The 17,897-nt window shown below is 36.8% G+C and overlaps 1 protein-coding gene across 2 annotated transcripts in view; it reads right to left on the minus strand.

The window, feature by feature from the left end:
- The window catches only part of LOC129005577 (protein Hook homolog 3-like), a 74,129-nt gene extending 58,191 nt beyond the window's left edge, over positions 1 to 15,938 (minus strand). For both annotated transcript variants that reach the window (XM_054434489.1, XM_054434488.1), the window contains exons 1-4: positions 15,582 to 15,938; positions 10,697 to 10,782; positions 5,078 to 5,150; positions 2,611 to 2,713 (exon numbers count right to left, since the gene is read on the minus strand). In XM_054434489.1, the coding sequence (XP_054290464.1) occupies positions 2,611 to 2,713; positions 5,078 to 5,150; positions 10,697 to 10,782; positions 15,582 to 15,617 (298 nt within the window). In that variant the 5' untranslated portion in view covers positions 15,618 to 15,938. The remainder of the gene's footprint in view (positions 1 to 2,610; positions 2,714 to 5,077; positions 5,151 to 10,696; positions 10,783 to 15,581) is intronic.
- Positions 15,939 to 17,897: the final 1,959 nt, after the last annotated feature.

Raw genomic sequence — 17,897 nt, forward strand, 5'->3', positions numbered from 1 at the left:
AATTCCTCGACATATATATATGTAGCATGATTTGTGGCACTGATTCCAGCCAGGCATTCCTCTACTAGCCTACTGAGTTTGTGTAAGAATTATGTGTAGATTCCCACATAAGTTTTAGGGGTGTGCGAAGCAACAAAAAATGTTCGATTCAAAGCAACGATTTGATTCAAAAGATTTTTTATTCGAATCGATGCAACTCGATTCGAAGCAATACGGCATTTTTCTATTCAACACTTGTCAATGGAGTGAAATAACAATAATTAAAATTTACCACATTTGTGTAATGCAAATTTTGTTGATGTGGTAGGCCTATTCATACATATGATAAATTATTATTATATGAATAATTGGTGAATAAATATTTATTTTCAACTATATATTAGAAGAACCTGTATTGCTGGAAATGTCAGTGAGCTGCTTTACTTGCCTATTTCATAATTTTACTTGCAGAATCATAATGTTAAGCATGTTACCTATTTTACAATATTGATTTTACAAATAAGTTATGTTTTGGTGTAGGCTAAATAAATAAAAACATTTCTAAGATTTGTACTAAAACTTTTAATACGGTTTACATTGATCAAATGAGAGGATAGAATCAGACCTTCAAACTACAAGGTGTACATAGCTTCTGTTTGGGCCCTCCTTATTTCCCTCCAATCTCCTATTACTCTTGTGGAAAGTGAGTAAACTAAGTGTAATGCAGTGTTTGTGTGTTTGATTGGTGCTGAACTCTAGTGGGCAAAGCCTGAACTACTGGTGGAGTGGGTAAGATCTTTCCAACATCATAAGTGAACATTATTAGCATCAGTAACAGTCAACAGACATTATGTGGCCACTTCCCTTCCTTCCTCCAAGTCCATTTAACCACTTTTAAGTATTGGGGAAATTAATGCATCTGGCCAGATTTCAACTAATAAATCTAAATTAAGTTAAATATTACTGTAAGATATAAGGTACACTTAATTTCTAGGTAAAAGTAAAGTACAATCCATGTTAACTGTGAAGAGTGAAAGCCTTAATAAACCCATTGTTTCAAATGTATGTATTGTTCTTCATGTCTAGCCCCAAATAAGTCACCGAAGCAAGTCAGATATTACAGTCCACTCAAGTGTATGTAAAATAAAGTCGGTTCAAGTAAAAAAACGGGCATTGGTCCAGCTTCAGACCTACAAAAATACCAAATTTATCAGTCTAAAACATCAGTATTACTAGTTAAGTATCAAGTAACGATTTTTAAGACTTGTATTATTTTTAGAATGATTTTGGAGTGACTTGTTTTGGCTATGTTTACTGTAGTAAAATATGTCTCACACTGCTTACACTAACAAAACTTCTCATCATTTGCAATGTCAAAACAAAATAATTGTAAAACAGTTAAAGTAATATTTACATGCAAAGAATTAATTAAGAACTCTTTCGCAAAGGGAACGCAACAACAACGCGCTCTTGTATTGCGGGTATTGCATTGACTTTCTGCAGGCGTTTTTTCGTATATGGATACTGACTCCCTCATGAATCGAATAGTTTTTTGTCCCCCACTGATTTTAATCGCGGTTCGATGCATCGAATCGGAATTTCAATGCATTTTCGTTGCATCGCACGCCCCTAATAAGTTTGTAACCTTAAGACTTTATTGCTCTATATTTCATTGTATGGAATTTTATGTTTTTGTAAACAGTATACAGTTTAAAAAATAATTCTTTTTAGTTATGTAGGCATTAATTTTAAGATTTACTGTTTTATATATTATATACAAATAATTGTGTTTCAATGACAATTGTGATTTGATTACTGTTACATCAACAATGTATGTTGAGCAATCAAGGATTTTTCAATTCAATTTGGTTAAAATACAAATATAATGCTTCTTTATTGAGGCGAACTTAGGACTTAATGGTCCTTTCTCACAGTTAACCTCTACGTTTAAGATGGATAAAAGTAGTAAACATCTTATAAAATAAGTCACAAAGAGTTCTGTGCTGTCCAAGTTTATTTCATGTCGACATCTCAACTCAATCATACTGATTTTCTATGACCTACAACAAGGCATGGGCTAAACACTCAAATTCATCGGTGCCCAAGAGAAAAAGTTATAACACACAGATAGACACAGGGATTAGCTAAGTTAGATTGATTGGGATTAGAAGTTAAGGTTGAGTTCAGGGGCAGACTGGCCATGTTGGCGTTCAGACAAATCCTAGAGGAGCCTTTATTAATGAGAAAAGGACAAACAAATTAACAATTCAGGAAAAATGGCCCAAAACAAAAAGAAATTCTCTTTTGGCTATTCAAGTGGTCGGTGGCCTACCCAGCGTAATTGTTTGACAATAAATTACTGTAGAGAGAGGCCCAATAGAGACGGATGCATATGATTTACTCAGGGACTGAGGGAGGAGTGCAAGGAAAGTACATAGATGATACACACACATTGAAGGATTCATATTACATCTCTCTCCATATATGGTTCTTTGCTGCTTGAAGGCGCAGTTTTTCCAGTTCGGCCTCATATACTTAATAGTTTCCTTTTTGGAGCCAGTTTGATTAGAAATTAAAAGTCAAGGTATCACCTGTTTAAAATATCTAAGCTCAGGTTAAAAAATAACTGACCTATTTTTGTAACATCTGGTTTTCCCGACTCATGAAGAGGCTGGTTGCAAACATCTTGATAATAGTCAGTAATCCTTTCCAGTATTTTTTTCAAATTACTAACCTGAAAATATTTCATCAAATGAAACGTAATTCTATTTGTTATGTGACTAGGAACATTTATCACAAAAATGTAAGGGCAGTTGACTCTCCATATGCGACACACGCTACTTTGAAACAAACAAATATTTGTAATGGTTATTTTTTTTAAATAACCTATGTCTTTTAACAATTGTATACCAAATGTCATAAGGATATCGCAAAGATCTTTTAAGATATAGGCCTACATTTAAAACATAAAAAAACAAAATGGTGGATACCTTGCTAACAAGGCCATTTTTGTAGGAAATGTTATCCTTGATTTTTCTTTTATATTGATCCATTAAACCAGTGGTGTAGTGGAGGTGTGGCCGTCTGAGAGGGAGGACTCTGCTTTTTACAAAGAACCTGTATTGGTACGTTACCCATATTTTTTCTACAACAATGGTGAGTGTTCCTGCACTGGAAAATGTGCGACTACTTGACTGCATTTAACATAATTTTGAATTTTGGAGCCCCCTGTTTAACATGATTTGTCATGAGTTAGCCTATAGTATATATTTACAAAAGTTTCAGTATTTTTATTCCTCTTTGAACGATTGTTTTATCTATATAAACGGTTGTGTTAATTTAGTTATTGTTGACTGTTGTCTGTCAGCTTTGTTTACGATCATTGTTTACTGTTTTTTTTTCTATTTATTTTGTTGAAACTTTTGTTTATTGTATTGAATATTTATTAATGTATAAGATGCATTTTTTTAAACTGTTAAAATACCGATAGCTTTAAATAAAGATCTGCAGCTTCTTTTTTAAACTCGGGCCATAGTCCTCACTATACATTTTTGAGCATTAAAAACTGTAAAAAGTTATAAATAATTAAGATAAAATGGATAAAAACTATAAGAATTGTTTAAGTGACTTGAGGGGATTGCTGGATGGGCTTAGGCCTATGTCAAGGTTATTTGTCATTAGAGCTTGCATAAAGGAAATAACTTGAAATAACTCTCATAAAGTATACATTTTTATAATCAGCACAACATTTACAATAGTATTATTATCATTTACTATACGATGATGTGACTCACCTGTACTGAGCTGCAACCAGAAATATAATTTTTTTTTATAAAAAACCAATTTAACAACTTAGTAAAAATATTTGACTTTTTTGACTTTAGGCTGACCATGGGAACTTAAAGTGGCATGATTCTTTGATTTATTCTGAATAAATCTATATACAGCCCAATATTATATAATTATTTGTAATTTTTATTGTGGTTTAAAAACCTAGTTAGGTACATAACCAGTAGTTTTCCTATGCCAGTAAATTAGTTCACTCTAGGGTAAAGTAGTATTATTTCTTGCTGTGCTAATTAATACATCCAGTCTTACATAATAGAGGAGTAGAGTTAAGTATTTAGGAACTAAAATAAATCAGTATAGGTTCAACCTGTTTAGGCCTATATTATAAAACAGCTGTGTTTAAAGGAAATCAGTATAGGTTCAACCTATTTAGGCTTATATTATAAAACAGCTGTGTTTAACACGTTCGCTACTGAGCGTCGCATATATGCGACCCCGCGGTCATTACCACAGACCAAGGTAAACATTTGAATCTTACACATAGACCGGCTGTCACTTGGATAACAGTACACACAGACTACAGGCAAAAACCTGTAAAACAGTGATCATTTACATTGTAATACGCTACAATCATGTTTGTAAATAATTTATTCATGTTTTTTTTTGTATTTTTTATAACCTTTTGTAATGTCGCATATTTGCGACGCCTGGTCTACAGCGAAGACAATAGTGAAAATTATCATAGTTTTCTTGAAATAGACCAAACGTCGCATATATGCGACAGTTCATTTTTGTTTGTGTTTTGAGATGAAAGTAAAAAAAACAGATTATTCAAGATAAGTTTATAACTGAACAAATATAAAAGCTACATAGGATAATGCAGCATACATACTGCATACATACATACAGTGATGCAGAAAAGTAAAGACCAGTTTTTCCAACTATCATATGACGTCACCAATCATCATATCCACAGACTAAGTGACGCAGTTGTGCGTCAGACATCTCTGTAGACCACTGCAGGGATTTCAGTGCCTTCAAATAGACCGTTACAAAAGATATAAGCATTTTAATAACATTAGAACCCCGACGCAAATATGCGATGGCAGTCTATGGGTGGAAACCGGCCGTCGCATATGTGCGTCGCTGGTCTATGTGAATGACAAATTTCGTACTATTGCAGTAGCGAACGTGTTAAAGGAAATCAGTATAGGTTCAACCTATTCAGGCCTATATTATAAAACAGCTGTGTTTAAAGGAAATCAGTATAGGTTCAACCTATTTAGGCCTATATTATAAAACAGCTTACCTTGAGTCTCCAATTTCTGGTGTCTGTTGTCTTAATCTTACTCAACCAATTGTAACTAAACCACTCTGGATCTCTGAAAATCAGAATGGCTTATCAGTTAGGCCTAGACCCATGAGAACCTTGTTAAATTATTCAAAGATACCTTATGAATGGTTGTGTGACGGCCTAGAATTGTTTTGCCTCATTTTGTTACAAATTTGTAACTTTAAGCTTAAGTTGACTGGCTTAAACCTGTTGGATGGTACTTCCTAAACCTGCCTTACAGGCCGACATCAGATATTCATTAGGTTGATATTTACCAACCATGGCCAGCAGTATTGTATTTTATTGAGCGGAGCGAGCGAAGCGAGCGAAGCTCTTATACGTCGACTCTTATGCATTTCGTAATACGCAAACTCCTCCTAGACGGCTGAATCAATCGTTTTCAAATTTTGCAAGGTGATAAAGACCATATCGGTGAGTGCCAACATCTATATGGCGTTAAAAAAGTCTCTCAGGAATCCGCCCCACTGGGTCTCAAAGTTTCAATGTAATCCTTATGGAAGCAGTATTTGACACATAAACAAAGACATATGATCAGCTGTTGACTATTGAATGCAGTAAATAAAGAAATAGCTGATAGCATTATTCCACAGATATTAGAACAGAAACGGTATGGATCATAAATTATAATCAAATGACGACACTAGATTGAGGTCCGTGACATAGGAAGTGGTGAAGGAAGTAGTAAAGGTGAGCAGTCTGGAGTGTGGAAACTGTTTAAAAATGACGATTAGATGAAGGTATCTGCATTCCTAAAATTCTATGGGAAGGGAGGAAAACAGGTCCGCGACGTAGGAAGTGGTAAAGGAAGTAGTCAAGGCGAGCTGTCCGGAGTGTAGGAACTGTTTATGACGATTAAATTAAGGTATCTGTAATCTTAAAATGCTATTGGAAGGGACGGAAACAGGTCCGCGACGTAGGAAATTGTGAAGGAAGTAGTAAAGGCGAGCTGTTCGGGGTGTGGGATCCGTTTATGACCATTAGATTAAGGTATATGCAATCCTCTGATGCTATGGGAAGGGAGGGAAACAGGTCCGTGACGTAGGAAGTGGTGAAGGAAGTAGTAAAGGCAAGCACTCCGGACTGTGGGGACTGTTTGTGACGATTAGATTAAGGTATCTGCAATCCTAAAATGCTATGGGAAGGGAGGAAAACAGGTCCGTGACGTAGGAAGTGGTGAAGGAAGTAGTCAAGGCGAGCTGTCCGGAGTGTGGAAACTGTTTATGACGATTAGATTAAGGTATCTACAATCCTAAAATGCTATGGGAAGGGAGGAAAACAGGTCCGCGATGTAGGAAGTGGTGAAGCAAGTAGTCAAGGCGAGCTGTCCGGAGTGTAGGAACTGTTTATGACGATTAGATTAAGGTGTCTGCAATCCTAAAATGCTATGGGAAGAGAGTGAAACAGGTCTGTGTCGTAGGAAGTGGTGAAGGAAGTAGTAAAGGCGAGTTGTTTGGAGTGTGGGATCTGTTTATTACTAATAGATTTAAGGTATTTGCAAACCATTAATGGTAAGGGAAGGGAGGGAAACAGGTCCGTGAAGTAGGGGGTAGTGAAGGAAGTCGTAAAGGCGAGCAGTCCGGAGTGTGGGAACTTTTTATGATTATTAAATTAAGGTATCTGCAATCCTAAAATGCTATGGGAAGGGAGGGAAACAGGTCAGTGACATAGGAAGTGGTGAAGGAAGTTGTCAAGGCGAGCTGTCCGGAGTGTGGGAACTGTTAACGACGATTAGATTAAGGTATCCTCAATCTTAAAATGCTATGGGAAGAGAGGAAAACAGGTCCGCGACGTAGGAAGTGGTGAAGGAAGTAGTCAAGGCGAGCTGTCCGGAGTGTGGAAACTATTTATGACGATTAGATTAAGGTATCTACAATCCTAAAATGCTATGGAAAGGGAGGAATGCTATGGGAAGGGAGGGAAATAGGTCCGTGACGTAGGAAGTGGTGAAGAAAGTAGTCAAGGCGAGCTGTCCGGAGTATGGGAACTGTTAACGACGATTAGATTAAGGTATCCACAATCTTAAAATGCTATGGGAAGAGAGGAAAACAGGTCCGCGACGTAGGAATAGGTGAAGGAAGTAGTAAGGTGAGCAGCGTGGAGTGTGGGAATTGGAAACCGTTTGTAGCAGTTAGATTAATGTATCTGCAATGCTGAAATGCTATGAGAAGGGATGGAAACATGTCCACGACATAGGAAATGGTGAAAGAATTAGTAAAGGCTAGCAGTGCGAGAGTGTGGAGAATGTTTGTGGCAATTAGATTAACGTATCTAAAATACTAAAATGATATGGAAAGTGATGAAAACAGGTCCACGACGTAGGAAGATGGCTTCGGAAGTAGTAAAGTATGAGCTTAGTGTGAGAATCGTCTGTGGCAGTTAGATTAATGTATTTTCAATTTTAAAATGCTATGAGAAGGGAAGGAAACAGGCCCCACGACGGAGGAAGTATTAAAGGCTGGTAGTGCAGAGTGGGGGAACCGTTTGGGCAGTTAGATAAATGTATCTGTAATACTTAAATGCTATGAGAAGGGAAGGAAACAGGTCTATGACGAAGGAAATAGTGAAGCAAGTAGTAAGGCTAGCAGTGCAGAGTGTGGGAACTGTCTTTGGCAATTACATTAATGTATCTGCAATCCTAAAATGCTATGGGAAGAGAGGGAAACAGGTCCACGACGTAGGGGGTGGCGAAGGAAGTAGTAAAGGTGAGCAGTGTTGAGTGTGGGAATGGATTAATGTATCTGCAATACTAAAATGCTATGGGAAGAGACTGTAGACTGTAGGTTAAAATGATTACGAAGCACGAATCGATACATATTATATTTCCGATACATGCAATCGTTTTCAATCGAAATTTACAACTGAGTTGACAACAGCTGATTTTTACTCCGTAGAGGCTAAAAACGATTTTTACTCCCCTAAGAGTAAAAATGCTACTTTAGACCCGCAACGCATGCATTAAAACGTTTTTACTGCAGTATGAAAAAAAATATAATACGAACCCTTGATGACTCCGCTCAATTTTGTGGATGCCTCTGCGAACGCCACCTAGTTTAACTTCGTATAAGTCTCCAAGTGAACCTTAAAAACGGTATTCCAGTCTATTCTATTAATTCATAACTCGGCAACAATCCTAGGGCTTCTGTGTTTTTGCGCGATTGCTGGCGCGTGTGGGTGTGACGGTGTGAATGTGTTTTTTTTTTGTTATTTCTATTTATAGTTATTATTATTTTGTTAAATTGCATTTTTGTTTCATCTGTTCTTGATTTGTTAAATATGTAGATTTATATTAGAATAAAAAATCTCAATGCATTTTTATTTCTTTATATTTACGTTTGTCAGGTTAAGTTTGCCTGGTAAAATAAAGAATTTTTCATTTCATTTCAACAATACTAACCAGATGTCGTGGCTTGGCCGGATATATCATGGAATGCGCTGACACTGCAGCGCACGTGGTTAACGATAGCGTGGTAATACATTCCTGGTCTCATTTTTCACCTACTTCATTTCATTCTTAGTTTTGCTCATGCCTTAAGTAATGATTTGGCTGCAGCACCTACCAAGCCTGAATATTCGTATTGAATCATGGTTCAAGGCACTCGGAACGCTCTGATTGGTCAGGGACGGTCTTGTGACCACTTGGGCTCAGCAGCATGACTGCGCCAAAACTGGCAGATTGCGACGTGATGTAGGGCCTATCGGCCAGGTCCGAGTTTTGGCCTCCACTTACTAATTGATCATTGAAAAAACAATAACAATTCTCTTCGTGATCCCTGACGTATTAATAATCGTGGCAGTAAACGATTATTTTGTCGTACAACTTAAGCAACGCTCCGTGCAGTGGGCGGGGCCGGGTTAGTGACTTCCAGAGTTAGTGAATTCCGTCGTGGGACAAAATTGTGCAGGTCCCGGAGTTAGTTGATTCCGGAGTGGGACAGTTAGCCAGTTCCGCCAACCGACCAGGGGCCCTATTTTTGAAATGGTTGACTGTTGAGTTGAGTTTGAGTCCCTCACTTTCGTATTTTTCAAACGCTTGACAGTTGACTTATCCAACCAAAACTACTCACCACCTATCGAGCTGTTGAGTGGACTGTTGACTGCACTTTCTTCTTCATCTTTAGGCAAAAATTGCTCTTTTGAGTCTACGCCATATTGTTATTGCTGAGTACTAATTGCGATTTGCGATTAGAGGTTATGTATTTGTTGTCAATGTCATAGTACCCAATACTTTATGCGATTGTTTTCTGTAGACAAAATTGTATTTTTATTTTATTTGCTGTGTCAATACTAGACTATCAAATCAAGGGTTTTATCCTTGTTGGTATGTTTGCAATACTTTGAAATAGACTAGGCCTACTAATTTAACTTATTATAAGATAATTGTTATTATGATTTATTTAAGATCGTGGTAAAGAGAACAATATCATAGTTAGTTTGTTTCAATACTATAATTAATTAACCTAATAAAGGGTTCAGGTTAATAAAGGGTAAAGGGTCAAATTATTTTAAGTTACGGTATGCGTTCAGTGCAATGGCAAATATCCATTTAAGCTTTAACCTAAATACAAACACAATTAAAAATAACATGAAACAAAAACGATGAAGGGAACTAAAATAAGGTGATGTGTTCTGATTTCTGAAATAGAGACGAAGAAAGCAAATAATTTATTTCGGGTACACCTATAATGAGCTACAGCCTAAAACAAGCATCCATAGTAAATTTTATTTTGAATAAGCCTACTTATACAATTAAGGTACTTTTGCAATCCCTAAGATTAAGCAAGACATAACCTCAATCTCTCACGAACGGAGTTGACAGTTTACCTCAGTTTCTCAAAATATGGTAGATTGAGATTAGCTGATAAAAGGATCCAGATTTTAGAGTAAGAGGTTAGATCGAAGATCGCAAGAACTCTGCATTGTGATTGGCTCAAAATGACGTAATCTGAATTTTGTGCGGTCGTATGCCTTCATTTCCAAAACGAGTCACTCAACTAGTGATTCCCAACTCACTTCTCAACTGTTGGATTTCAAAAATACCAAATCCTGTTGTTGGTTGAGTTGAGTGTTGACGATTGACTCAACTGTCAACCATTTCAAAATATAGGGCCCCAGGTCAGACAGTTCCAGAGTCGGCCAATTCTATCATCTCGGTCAGGGCCATATTTCCCTAACGGCGGATTTTTTTGCCGATCGGATGGTTGAAAACAAAAGGTCAATTTATCGTGTTGAAACAATACGATGTGTATTTCTAAACCCTTAAGTGCCAACCTAAGAAAAATCAGAAGATAGAGGAGCCTCTCTGGTGAGAATCACCGGGGGGCCTCCTCAATTCTAAATATGGCCCTGGTCTCCTTGTTATGATGTAGATGGAGAGGGGATCAGGTTGATGTTTTGTAGCCAATGCTGTTTATTGAAAATCGTATGATATTATAGGCCTACTGTTTCATGGTGGCTACATGGAAACTAGAATAAAAATTAATACAACTAATAATCATATAGGCATATCACAGAAACAAAATCCAAGATGAAATATTTTTTCTTTTTAATAATACCTACCAATCACATCAAACTTACATTTGGTGTAGAGCCTGGGCCATTGCTACTCCATCCTGAACATCCTCAGGTTTGTCATGCGGAGATTCAAGGTCAAATGTTTGAAGCTGGAAATACATACAGAATTTTTAGTTTTAAGAAATAAATAGTTAACTTCATGACCTGTATAAATCTATGAATGTACATTTTGCATTAACTTCCAGGCAGGTTATTTCTAAGGTCACTGATACCGGTTTAAGTGTATAGTGTACAGGTTGTTTTTTTTCAACGCAACCCAAATATTGCAAGTACTGTGATGCTCTGTTTAACAACAAAACAAGCTTAGGTATATGTTGATATCCCTTATTTCTTTAGTTCATTGCTTATCAGCTGTTCACTACGGATCCGGTTTCCTTAAATTTGTATATGTCAATAATAGTTTATGTATTAGGTACTGGAATCACACCTGGAAACTTATTTTCAAACCTTTCTAGGCATAAAACCAACGATTTACTTTCAACGTATGTCTTCTTACTCTTCGAGCTTGGGGAAACACCATGCTGTGTCTTATTTGTGCTACAATAAATTCCCAATAACACTAAGCCTCATAGATAACTATGCAACAATGCATATCAGCTAATTGGCAATGAATAAGTGTGTTGATCGTAACACAAATGTAGAATTTTAAGATCAAGGAGGTGGTGGTGTTGCCATCTACACCAAAGATGGTATACACTTTGAAGCCACAGCTTTGAAGATAGTTTAAACCCTAGCATAGAGGCACTTTGTGTCATTTAGAAAATAAGGGGTGAGAGACTCGGGCTATGTGTGGCCTATCAACCGTCCAATGTGAGGCAGTCTTGCTTTGCTTCCTTGTTCCACTCTTTGTTTGTGGATCTTGCAGTCAAAGTGAGCAATGTCATTTGTTTAGTGGACTTGAATGTTGATCTCATGTCGGAATCAAGTAATGAATGTCAATATTACAGCCAACTCTTGAAAGAAGCTTGTGCTGTACAACTAATTAATGAGCCAACGAGAGTAACAGCAACTTCAGCCATCTTGTTAGACCACATCATTGTGGACAGGTTGACTGAAGTCAAGAGGACCAGCATAATGTATGCTGCGAGTATAACGGATCACAGAGGCATTAACATAACAGATCATAAGTTAATTTATTGCATACTAAGTACAAGTAGGAACAAATCTGAAGCCAAGTTAATAAAATATAGAGATTATAGAAACTTCGACATTAATCGAGTTGTGACTGAGATTACCGCATTGGCCTGGAACAGTATTATGATTGAACAGGAAATAGACATTGTGGAAACCTTAATTACGTCAAACATTAGAAAGATATTTGATGACAATGCACCAATAGTGTGCAAAAAGATTACGAAGAGATGCTTGTATCACATCACTAGTTATAATCCATATTTAGAAGGTTTGTTAGGGATGTAGTACATCCTAAATCTGTATTTCCCTCTGAATGCTAAAAACTGATCATCTATTGTAATGTAGGGACCAGGCTTGTAGCTATATCTGTAGTATGTAACTAACTGATCCCGCAACTCTCTGATTGGAACTAAAGGATCTGTTGTAGATCCCTCCGCACAAGTTTTTTTGTCAAGAAATCTGAGAGTAAAGCAAAGAAAATCAACAAATTATTCTTTGCTCATCACAGTCTGATACTGACTCCCACACAGCTTTGGATCAAACATATCTTTACTTGATAAGTGGTTATTTTTCATTGTAGCAGAAAAAGTAGGATTCCAAAGAAAGCAAACAATTCCATATAATTTACGGAGGCTGTTGTGAAGAACAGCCATTTCAGGAGTGAAAAACAGCTCAAAACATTCTCCAGGTGTATATGCATTTTTTGCATTGTTTTTGGGACCTGGTCGTACACCACATTTCTGACCGGGGCATTCTGTCTTTGAGGTGCACTGGTGCTACATAGAGTATGGCCCTTCCACGAATAACTTACGTGTTTGACACTAATATAAGGGGATCTGCTTCCTAAGGCACCAGCAGGGTGTCCACAGAAAATTTGTCATGAATTTCCATGCATGACTTTCCATGACCATTTAGGCCTACTATTGATTTTCAAGACTCACAAACTTTACTCAAAATTATAATATAAAGTAGGTAGGCCTACACACACAAATAATACTGCCTTGACAAGTTAATTCACAAAAGATACTGAAATATGTATTAACAGGTAACAACGGAGTAATACATTATGCAAAAATATGGTATTCAAAAAAGGAAGAAAAAAGAAAACCCAGCCTCCTACGTCTCCATAGCTGTCCAAGTTCTCTCTCCACTCTCTCCTTTTCCCCCATCTATATACTTTTATTATCTATTTTTTATTGAGTTTACAGTGTTGCAATTTCAGTTGTAAGAATAAAGTTTTAACATACATAGTTGTAATATACACTACTAGAGCATTGAAAACAAATACATCCATCATTGGGGATTTCCATGACTTTTTGCCTATTTCCATGACTTTAAATGGCCAGAATTTTTTTCCATAACTATCCCTGACTTTCCAGAATGTGGACACCCTGCACCAGTGATACAGGAGGCTCAGACAATTAGCTGATGTTGGCTCATTTTAACTAGTTTTTTTGTCTTCCATAGCAATTATTGTGCGAAGTGGTTGATCTTTCGCCTGTAGTAGGTCTTCCTCATGTACGAGATATTCCTCTATGGAGTACTCTAGTAGAGCTTGTACTTGGACCATTCGTTGGATCTTCATATTCAACAACAGGTACATTGATTCCAACACCTGCTGGCTGTAAATCATGTTCACTAGTAACTCCTTGAAAAGTTTGTGGACCATAAAATGAATTTGGTGATAATAGGGGCAATGCAGTTGGAGCTGTCTCAATGGGATGCAGATTAATCAAAGATGGAGAGGAGACTCTACAGGTTGTATATCTACAGGGGGCTCCACTGTTGTAGGCTTGAGATAAGGTGATACAGGTGTCTCTATTTCTTCAAGAGGTTGAGGATCGTCCGGATATCACTTGAATCAGTAAAGTCTATATCACAGACTTCTAGGTAGCGCCATGTTTCTCATTTGGATTCCACTCGGGATCCTTATCACTATCATTTGAACTTTCATCCGCACTATCACTATCTTGAACGTCATCCCTTTCTAAAATATCTTCTCATCACTAGTTGTATCATCCGGGAGAGGTTCTTTGATGTTTTATTCAAGCAACAATTTTCCTAATAGAGTTCAGGTCTAAAGATCTATCATTATGAGCCATTTGTCAAATAAAGTTAATAAGAATAACAAGATAGCCTAGGCCTAACTTAGTATAAATTACAAAATAATAATGTTCGTGTAGAAATAAAAACCTTAAAGAAAAACTTACGCAAACACTAAGCATTCGTATGTTTTACAAGAATTAACCATCATAAGCCGTCTTAAAAATCACGAAACACACTTCAATAACTTACACACACGCCGAACTGAACCACAGGACAGCTGGCCCTAGACTGAATTGCAAGGCCAATTACTGGACCTGTCACGAGAGAGGGAGGAGTTTGAGGGTGGGGCGTCAGCCCCAAACCAGTTTTACCAACTGTCGTCGTAAATATTACGAAGGCTTAGTGATCTAGGGTTAAATAAATACCAAGTTGCTGGTAACTCCATTGGTGTCTTAGAAGTAGCCTAGCCTATATAATTTGTTTTTGATTCTAGACCATCAACGAATTAATCCTCTGATGCCTTTAATTCAAATCAATATTCTGGCCTCATGCCTGGTGATGCAAAAACCACCCTTCATCGTATAGGCCTAGGTAGATTCAAGTTATTGGTCAGGAAATAGGTGTGTTGGGTCTTTGCTCTGCAGCTAGCCTAAATGAGGTCTAAGTTAGGCCTAATTGGAAGCTAAGCTAAATGGGTAAACATACCAAGACCTTTGACTCTTTGAGCTCCAAAGGCCAATCTATCAAAGGTTTTATTTATTGAACCTGGTAGCTTATCCAAACTTCACAGCTGAAAACTTTCAAACAGCTGAAAGCTTCGATGTGTTGCTAGCCTTGTGGTTAGCGTCTCGAACTTTGGTGCAGGAGGGACGGGCTCAATTTCCAGCACATCTACAAAACTTAATTAGGCCTATATGAGTTTGGACAGCTTTCACTTGAAAAGCGTTTGACCTCACGTTGACTTAGGCCTATAGTAAAAAATGGGTAGGCCTAACTACTTTCGTATTATACGGAGGCCACACTTATAATACAGCGCGCTCACAGTGGTTATGTTCGGTTGGGTTAGGCCTATCATAAATTTGTTATGACTCATCTGGTATCATTCGATTCATAACGAAATGAGGAAAGTCCTACAAACATATTTATGATAACCCAACCTATCCTAACCGCCGCAGCGCGCTGTAAAATAAGTGGCCTCCGTATAATACGAAAGTACCAACAAATGCTACTGGGTTTTGTAAGTGTGTTAGACATGCGGTCTTATCAATGGCCGAGCGGTCGATGTCTCCTGGTTAGGAAACAGCTACATGATTTAGGGTTTAAATCCCATCTTGGAAAAGGTGTAGTTTTTTGTGGTAGAGCCTTATGGGAGTTTCCTGCGTAAACAGTGGATTCTAGGATGGAAGTTAAGGTCATGGATGGATTCTTGTGAGTTACAGCTAGAATTTAGGCATTTTGCCACTTTTAACTTAGCCTATCTGGATCACGTAAGTTATGTGTGTGTCCACCAAACATTTGTCATAAAATTATTTTGTTGTACATGTTCATATTAGAAGTGAATAAACCGGATACAAAATCCATTTAAACTAATTTGCCTAAGCTTATGCTACATGTTTATAACCAAAAAGCTTGATTACTGTACCCTAACCTAATTTTAAATATTTCTACATCACTGATAATCAACTTATGTTAATGTAGTTTAACTTACCCATTTCAATAAGCTATCACAAAGCTCTGTATCCATTTTCCTAGAGAAGCTATGTAATCAATGATATCTTATGAATCCAAATGTTGATGGTAGGATAGGACCTTGTTTTGAAAATTAGGCTGCTTGAGTCTCAAACTTCCATTGAGGACTCTAGGTTAAAATAGCAAAGCCATTATAAAAATTAAATCAAAACTGATTCGGCTTAGATATCAAATAGGCCTGGCCTAGGATGGATTCATGTTATTTTAATCATCTATCTATCTATCTGCTCTAAATAAGACTACAAACAGAGCACTGAGAGTGAGAGAGAACGACAACGACGGGACGGTCGACGTCCGACGACGACAATAATTATATTATATATCTTTTTTAATTTTAAGTTCTTGCTTGGATGTTGTTGTCTGTTGAGTTTGTTTAACAGCTGTAAAGTGACAGAAGCAGATTACATTTCATTGTTCGTTGAGTGAGTGTAGAAATCCTTTTACGATATTCTTTCGCTATTATTGAGTTTGTTCTTGCAGCCATTGATTATAAGATCTTTTGTAAAGTATTGAGGAGATTTTATTACTGAATATGAATTCATCCAGAATTAAATTATTGGATATTATACCCTAAACGACTCATCTTAGTAAAATATAAATCATATTTTTACAATACGGTATAATAGATATGCGGAATAATAGTTTTATGACTCTAACGTTGGAAATGACCAGAACCGGACAACATTATATGTTAGTACGGATGTAGAATAAAACCATAGAATTTAATCACGGCCACCTTTAACTCCAGGCCACGGCCTGGTAGAATTGGCAACGTCACTGTTTAGAGCCAGACGTACCAATAAGCTCAAAATATAAATAACAAGTCAAAATCAAAGTCAAAGCCCTTTATTCAGCCAGATAATTAACACACATTTTGCCACATTATTCAGTGTACCAGATTGCGTGTAATGAATATAAAGGCTACTTACAATCTTCGCAATCCTGTTAATTTAGCACTACGGCCGTTTTGGAGATAAGTCCATCGTCGGGTGCGTGCGTAGTTCTGTATGCAACTGAATGGTTGTGCCTACACTTAAAGGACGAGTTGCTAGACGTTGGTTGAGTTTACAGAGCTCTAATGTCACGTATTTGTATCAGTTTTATCTTTGGCGATTTTATTATTGGCGTTTCCTCATCTTAATTCTCCTGTGCAGTTTATCAATCATGTCAGAGATGTAACCGTGTTCAAGGCAATGTGTTTTATTGTGTTAAGTTCATTTATATAATTTTCTTCACTTAAAGGAATCAATCTGTAGAGCATTTGAGTTGTAGGCTGCGATCTTGTGAGAGTAGGGTGATTAGAGCTGATATATGGATGATTGTGTCTGTTTTCTATAAATGTTAAAAAGGTGTTTGTTATCGGATTTTGTTATTGTCAGGTCAAGGAAGTTGATTGAAGAGCTTTTCTCATGTGAATTTAAGTCTAGGATGATTATTAGGATATTTTCTAAACAGGTAAATTTGTCTATTATTGGCTTTGAATAAGCAAAAGTACGTCGTTGACGTATCGGTGCCAGTAAACAATAGTAGGGGGTAGGGGGGAGCCTCCCCTGCCAGAATCTGAGAAAGAGAAAAGTTGGGAATTTCCTTGCCACGAGTTGGGACAGATGGGATGTCAGATACAAAAAAAATATATTTTTAAACTAAATAAAATTTAAATATTTGCGAAAATCCATCAAAGATAAAAGTTTATTTGTCTTGGACAAATAAACTTGATGTTTCTTTGATTTCATTTAACTTTGATTAAACTAGGCTAAACCATGGCTAAACATGCCTTATTTTAAGAAATCTATAATCAATTAGCGGTATAGTTTGTTGGAATTTCGTTTACAAGAAATTTTGTTCCTTATTGGACGTATGTTGGCTACCTTGATCCTGTCCTGTGTTGATGATTCTGAATGATTCGTCTGCGAGTTTGAATTTTGAAAGTGCAAGCAATGTAGCTCTTCAGTTCAATTATGTTGTTTGTTAGTGTTTACAAGAAATTCAAAAATATTTTTCACGTCAGTCACATGAACTATATTTTATACCTTTTTTTGTAGTATTTGGAGCAGGCTAACTGACAGGAGTAGGCCTACTTGCTAATAAGTAGATTAAAATAACATTCAAGAGGGTTTGTGCATCGGTATTACCTTTAAAACTCTTATTTTTTAATAACCTAAATGAAATATATTTTATTGCCTGAATATATTTAAAAAATCTTCCAAAGTTTTTTATCATTCCTAATTAAGGATTTACAAAAATGAATCAACTAATCACTCCATAACTCATAACT

The sequence above is a fragment of the Macrosteles quadrilineatus genome, unplaced genomic scaffold, assembly GCF_028750875.1.
Source record: "Macrosteles quadrilineatus isolate MER2022 unplaced genomic scaffold, UCM_ALF_1.0 Scaffold_24__1_contigs__length_1734639, whole genome shotgun sequence".
Taxonomy (NCBI): Eukaryota; Metazoa; Arthropoda; class Insecta; order Hemiptera; family Cicadellidae; genus Macrosteles; species Macrosteles quadrilineatus.